This window comes from Kluyveromyces lactis (genome assembly GCF_000002515.2).
Source record: "Kluyveromyces lactis strain NRRL Y-1140 chromosome A complete sequence".
In the NCBI taxonomy this organism is placed as follows: Eukaryota; Fungi; Ascomycota; class Saccharomycetes; order Saccharomycetales; family Saccharomycetaceae; genus Kluyveromyces; species Kluyveromyces lactis.
In genome coordinates, this window is record NC_006037.1 from 476,748 (window position 1) to 484,312 (window position 7,565).

General features: G+C 39.5%; 2 protein-coding genes across 2 annotated transcripts; both read left to right on the plus strand.

Annotated features, from left to right (window-relative positions):
* Positions 1-9: 9 nt before the first annotated feature.
* On the plus strand, positions 10-1,131 carry KLLA0_A05302g (uncharacterized protein; the record flags this gene model as incomplete). The annotated part of the gene is made up of 1 exon (XM_451234.1): positions 10-1,131. One exon carries the CDS (start codon positions 10-12, stop codon positions 1,129-1,131), a length of 1,122 nt encoding a protein of 373 aa, XP_451234.1.
* Positions 1,132-1,589: 458 nt separating this feature from the next.
* On the plus strand, positions 1,590-5,927 carry DNA2 (bifunctional ATP-dependent DNA helicase/ssDNA endodeoxyribonuclease DNA2; the record flags this gene model as incomplete). The annotated part of the gene is made up of 1 exon (XM_451235.1): positions 1,590-5,927. The coding sequence occupies one exon, from the start codon at positions 1,590-1,592 to the stop codon at positions 5,925-5,927; it is 4,338 nt and encodes a 1,445-aa protein (XP_451235.1).
* Positions 5,928-7,565: the final 1,638 nt, after the last annotated feature.

A 7,565-nucleotide genomic window follows, 5' to 3' on the forward strand; every position in this document is an offset into this window, starting at 1 on the left:
GAAATAATAATGGCGCGAACAACTACCAAGAGAAATGTCTCTGCAGCAACACGACCACAAAGAAAGAATCCATTGAGATTTAAACCAGGTAACTCTGGACCGAAATATAACAGGCCCAACGCAGCAGGTCCTAAAAAAACGGATCATATGATAGCTGCAACTTCTACTAACGCGAATCAAACATCTAACTCTGATAAATCTTCTAAATTTCTCCCAATGTCTGGTCATGAAATGAACGCAGCTAAGTACATTATGGAACTAACGAGATTAGGTTACTCGTTTGACAAAGTACAAAAAGGCTCCAAATCAAATTACAACTTTCTATCAAAAATGTATAATGCCCTTAGACTACCCGTTAATATTGACTCTGGTGACATATCGTCAAATGAAGAGAATGATGTGAAAATAGCAGTTAAAGAGAATTTACTTACAAAGCCAACTGCTTTCCAAAATTCTATTGAAAAGCAAGAGACACCAAAGCTATCACAAAATGAAACCGAAGCCACAGAATTTAATCAAAGTACCTCTGCACCAAATGTTTCTAATACTAAAAATAGGTCGTTCGCACTGCCAGAGGAACGGGAACTAACGGCAATCGATTCAATTGCATCAGAAATGAATGAAGAAAAGCTTGGAATGGCATTATATGAGCAGACATCCCGTATACTCATGAAGACGAGGCTAAATTTACTGAAGCTAAAGGCTGCAGCAAACAAAAGAGTACCGAAGTTTAGCAAAGAACTGGAAGCGTCTCTCAAAAAGAAGAAAGATTTACTGATTTCAGATATTGAAAGTTTCTATTCCACAATTGGGTTACGAGATGAGTTCGCTCCAGGAATGAACGATGATTTCATCGAATTGGGAGATTCTTTTATGGATAAAAGCAACCACGACGAACATATAGTCAATGATGAAAACGAACTGCCGAAACGTCTACAAAGTCCGGATCAACATATCAGTATGGCGAACTCTAAAACTTATCAACTCAATCTCAATCAAGCTAGTAACGGCCTAGTAGAACCATCCACAATCATACAGGACAGTGTCATTAAATTAAAGAAGTCTACACCAGATCACTTTACCCCGTATCAATCCCTCAATTTAACGAAAAGAACTCAACCTAATACTTAATACTAACGCGTTCGTACGTAAAATTCTGACGTATCAACTCACCGTTTCCGTTCATTATCATGACGTTTATCAAACAATATAATTTATAAAGGAATGCACGAAAATGCATCAATATTTGTGAGAGGACCAAAGTGTCGGTTCTATACATCCAATGTAAGTCGTACCCTAGCCCTGCGATTGCCTTTTGCCATGCGCAATGTTTTGGTTTGGAATCAGAAAATGTTGATCTCTAAAAAACGTAAATATTAAAACAATACACATAAATATATCGCGAATAAGAAGAACTATTTGAATATCTTCAAACGCGAAGAGAGAAAAGCCCAACTGCCAATCAGTCAACTTTAGGATTAGTGAATTGGTGGTAACCCAAATGGTGGGGATTCAAGAAGCAGAAAAAGAAGCATACTGTTGTACAAACTCAATAGCAATAAGGCTTTGAATTCTTTACTGGAAACACGATGGTTTCTACCCCAAAGAAAAAACGTACCGCCAGTGTTTCTATATCGCCATTTAAGAAGGATACGGATGCTATTTCAGTGGATTATAAAGGGAAACCTAAAAAGAAACCAAGTAAATCTTACCATTTTGCCCCCCTGAACCGGCTTAGCAGTGAAGAACCAATTTTGAAATCGATACCGATCTCAAGAGTACGAAATGTGGAAGCTGGAAGTTCCGTCAAAGATACTGTCAATGCGAAAACTAGTGGCAAAACAAAGCTTGCATCTAAAAGAATTATCAATAGCACAAAGACTAGAAGGGAAAAATCGACTGAAGCTGTGCCAGAAACGAGGTATAGCGATGGTCCGTCGGAAGAAGTAATATGGAGATACTCTCCTAGGAAAATTGATGAGCAATTATGTAACCATTATAATACTGGAAACGACGATAATAACTCCGATGAATTAAGTCAAGATATGCCTCTAGGTCAATCTTCTACTCCATTGATCAACGATAAGTTTAAAGATGTGATTGATTTTGAGAACATGGATCCCAACAGCATTGATAAAGAATGCAGGAAAATTGCACAAGGATCTCCTGTAAAAAGAGGAGAAAAGGATGTCACACCTATGAGAGATATACACGAAATTTTAAACGACTTAGAAGGTCCTAAGTTGCTTCCGCCTTCTTCACCAATTTGCTCGGAACCAGTTGTTATAGACGATGACCCTGTAGAAAATCTTCCGGAGCTGGCATCAGAGAGTATTTCAAATCATAAGCATACTACAACTAATGGCATAGAACGCACGTTCACAATGTATCCTCCTCAGATCAATATAGATGACGACGAGGATGAGGACGATTCGTTAATTGATATTCTCACACAAAGATTCACAAAGCCAGTCATCACAGAATGCAATGAAGAATCAGAGGAATCAGATGCTTCCTTATTAGAACTTCTTGATGAGGAAAAGCCAGCTACACTCCCTCAACTTCAAGTGAGAAAAATTGAACGCATTGAAGTTATGCTTGAATCAGAGGATGAAAATGTGGAAGACTCTGTAAAATCAAATGAAAATCAAACCGATCATCTGCTTAATAACAAAGCCGATGTGGTTGAAAGGTATGTTAACTTGGCTAAATTCCCATTCCCTCAACGCGGCTGTCAAAGACTATGTATTTTTGAAATCAAGGAAATGAAATCACCAGCGCAAATAATTCTCACATGCTTCAATCAGGATGCTGGAAAAGTTAACCTAATTCTCAGAGATCCATGGATTCGTTTCAGATACGAGCAAGGAATGATTATTCACCTAATAGAAGGTGACCACTTTCCTAATAAACGGCTTCTTTCAAATGACAAAGACCCTAAAACAGGCCTCGAAAATGATAATTTATTGATCGTGTATCCGGATGTTCTTCTTTCTGCCACTGCAATTGGGACTGCCATGGATTGCGAAAGGCGTGCCGTTTTATCTTCAAAATTTAATGAACCCGGTGAATACTCGCTTGCAGCTGTCTTAGGTAACATTATTCACGCGTTGGTCCAGGAAGTGTTAAAATTGAAGCTGTTGGAGCCGAATCAGTTTCTCTCAAAAGGCTTAGCTCTCGAAATTCTGGACAAAGTCATAAAACCATTCACTACGGAGGTGAATATGTGTGGAGAATCTGTCGAATCAGTGATTAAAACGATTTCAGATGAGCATTTACCTTTTATCATAGAATTTGTGAACATTTATGTCACTAAGGACAATTCAAGGTCCTGGATTCAAGTAATTGGAACAAAAAATAAACGTAAATTATCTGTTTCTCAGATCGTTGATATTGAAGAGAACATTTGGTCATCAAAGTATGGATTGAAAGGATATATAGATGTCACTGTTGAGACGAATGTTGATTCAGACGGTAAAAAGTTGTTAGCTCCCGTGGAGATAAAGACAGGGAAATGGAAATCTAATGCACACGAGGCACAGGGTCTAATTTATACATTGCTTCTCCAGGATAGATATGACATCCCTGTAAATTTGCACATGATGTTGTATACTAAGCTAAGAGAGTTCTCATTACAACCCAAAATTTTAATATCGCTAAAGCATCTGCTTAACCTCAGAAATAAACTTGCGACATACCTACAAGTAATGAATGAAGAGATGTCTGATTGGGGTGGACCACAACATGAATTACCCGCAATGATACAGAACTCCAAGTGCGATCAATGTTTCATGAAGACATCTTGCATGGTGCTCAACAAGTTAAGTGACAAAGAACAAACGCCAGGATTGCTAAAGCATGAATATACTGATTTAACCAGACATCTTGAAGCACAAGGCTCACAGGTCCTAGAGCTCTTTCGGTCGTTTTACGGCAAGTACGATAGGCTTTTAATGATGGAAGAAACTAGCATAACAAGTGTCACTAAAGATACTTTCCTTATGTCGGGCACAGATCGAGAGGCTCAAACAGGACATTGCATAAGTCAGCTTACCATAAAGAATGTACAGGATCAGGGAAACGGGAGATATCTGTACACTTTCTGCCGCGAAAACGATATTCAAGGGTCATTTGCCACTTCCAATGCAGAACAACAGGAGACCAAGAAACTCAAGAGCGCTCCACCTAGCATGCTCTCGTCAGATATCCATAAAGGAGATTATATAATGATCAGTAACGACACCTCTGGCCAGTTAGCCATTGGAACTGGTCATGTCTCTGAAATCGCTAACGATTTCATTGTGATAAATTGTGCGAGAAACATTCTGGCAAACAATATTCATGGTGATTCTTTTGATAGAAATACGAGACAAGTAGTTCGAAGTGTTTTACTTAAACAAAAAGAGCCATTGAACGAGAAACAAAGCTTGACAAATAGTCACCGATATCGTATTGATAAAAATGAGAGTGCTACAGGACTTACTTTGGCTCGTTACAACCTTCTAAATCTCTTTCTTCCAGAAGTCCTTATTGAAGCTGAATTCTCACCGCAAAAATCTGGAGAAAAATTACAGCTTCCTGTTAAAAGATCTCTTGGGGGTTACAGCAGGGGTCGTAGGCTCATTGTAGAGCTTTCCGAACCGAAATGGACGACTCATGCGGCCAGAATACCAACTCTTAATGACAGCTTTAATGAAAACCAGAAAATGGCGATTGAACGTTCGCTCACCTGCCGTGACTACAACTTGATTTTAGGAATGCCTGGAACTGGTAAGACATCAGTTATTTGTGAATTAGTTTCAATATTGGTAAATCAGGGAAAATCTGTCATGGTGACAAGCTACACCAATTCAGCTGTCGATAATATTATAATGAAGCTAACTTCGCGTATCCCTCGCTCTAAGATGGTACGTTTGGGATCTGGACGTCGAGTCCATGATTTGGTCAAACCATATTGCATAACAGAGATGTTAGATGGTGATAACGAGAACTTGTCGGAAATAATCGATGCAGCACAAGTGGTCGGTGTAACGTGTCTCGGTATTAATGATCCGTGGTTACAAATGCGAAATGGTGATTTTGATTATGTTATATTAGATGAAGCCAGTCAAGTTTCGCTACCTGTCGCCATTGGTCCATTAAGGTTCGGATATAAGTTCATATTAGTCGGAGACCATTATCAATTACCGCCATTAGTGAAGAACTCATTTGCACGTGACAATGGTCTACAAGAATCGTTATTCGAAAAATTGTGTCATTCGCATCCTCAAAGCGTTGTTGAACTACAATTACAATACCGTATGAATGCAGAGATCATGTCTCTTTCCAACGTGTTGATATACGGAGGAAAGTTACAATGTGGTACTGACGAAATCCGCAGACAAGTCTTACAATTCCCAAACAACTATAAATGCTCACAGGACACATGGCTGCAGAAGGCTATCAATCCCGAACAACCTGTGGTGATATTGGATCATGATGGCTTCCAGTCAACAAGTAACCAGCAGTTCGTTGAACAGAATGATCATGGCCAGCTAAGCAACGTTGGCGAAGCCAACGTCGTCAATGAAGTGGTGCGAGAGTTACTTGCACATGGTATCGAGGTGGACCAAATTGGTGTGATGTCTATGTACAAGGCGCAGATGTCGTTATTGAAGACGACATTGGAAGATCTAGACATTGATGTGTTAACCGCAGATCAATTCCAAGGAAGAGATAAAGACTGTATAATAATATCCATGGTGAGAAGTAATCCGGACCAGGCCAGCGGTGTGCTACTACGAGATTTAAGAAGAATTAACGTGGCTGTGAGCAGGGCGAAGAAGAAGCTGATCATCATTTGTTCCTGGAAATGCATATCTAAGATTCATCCACTGAAACCCTTCGTAGATCACGTGGCTAGAAACAATTGGATAACAAAGATGTGATCAACTTGAATTCTTCCCCTACGAAAGATCTAGCCATTTGATCCATATGTCCAGGTGACTGCTTTGTTCTAGATGACCATCACATACAGATATTATATACATATATATATATATATATATATATATATATACGTATCCATTGGTACAGGTTATTCTGCGTCATGTCTTTCATTCCCCCAACATATTTAATTCGTTTTTATTTTTGGCAAACCTGCATCATCGTAGTGCCATGCAGCTGGCGTAGAAACGATACGGACAAAAGAGAGAAAAAAAGTGATCAATCAGAGACAGAGAATGCATTAAACCGGTACTTAGACAAGCTGTTTAACCAACAGATATCATATAACTCTCATCTGGAAGAAAAGAAGACATGAAAACGTGGAGTTAACCCACTAGCAGCCGCTCATCTCAGTTCAGGGCTTATTGGTATACAAATTCCTGCAAGGGATTAAGAGTGAAAGATAAGACACAAAGATACAACGTAGAGATGGCTTTTTGTGCAGTATTAGTCCGTATTTGGTTGACTCTTCCGCCAAGATAATCACGTAGTCAGAAGATAAATGAGGGAAAATAACCGACGTCCAAGCAGGTAAATACGGACAGGTACATGCTACTTTTTACAGGTTGATCATCCAGTACTAGAAATGGAAATACGAGACACGTAGATATTCCTTAAAATATGTCGCAGGCACAGACGCGGCTAAAGGCTCCAAATTCTACAGATCACCTGGGAAACCCGGCACATTGTGGAGATCGCTTTTCCCCAACGTATTCTGTAAAGCGCAATTCCCTCAACCAAAGGAAAATCAAAAAGGAAAATGAGAATAAAAAAAACAACAACAACAAAGATCACCTGATTAACCTCAAATAGAACTTCCCGAAGCACAAGTGCCTAGATTTTCAAACATGTACGTGTTTCTCTTACGGCACACGAAACCAATCATTCCATGTCCTTCGATGAGACTCCATTAGGTTCCATATTGCTCTTTTTTTGAGGCAATTGGAAAACCGCGTTCATTAAAGAATATCATGGAACAGGAGAGAATATCATCCATCACCGTTCCGCGGATAGGCCGCGGAAAGAGAATAAGCTTTTGTCCCTAATGTCTACAATGTATCAATTCCGTTTTCTAGCAACTATTGCTTTCCGCCTACCAGTAACAAATTCCTATCTACTATTTTTTATTGCCGCGCCCATTTCCCGTTGGATACAGTCCAGCGCTGCCGGAAGTGTTTCCAGTTAACACGCTCGTCAGTCTACTTTCCACTATGCGACGAATATCAATAAATGTTGTCTACTCCGCATAATATACGGAGTGACTTGTCTTATTATAGCCGCAGACTGACAGCATTATCGTCAGAAAGAATCAAAAAGCGACGCTAGGAACGAAAGCAGCTCAGGAACCAAAAAAAAATATTTGACAGTGGGACCCATGGCCAAATTATGTACTATTAGTTAATCATTTCTGGAAGACTCTGGATTAACATAAAATCTCATCTCTAGTAGAACCAACAATTTAACCTTAACCCCTTCTCTCTGGTAAGCGCTGAACGCATGGCCATCAGGAGATTGTCTGATATTTTTAGGCAGGGCCCTTTCTTTTTCAAGCACAGAGATGGAACTGCCCCTCGGAGTTA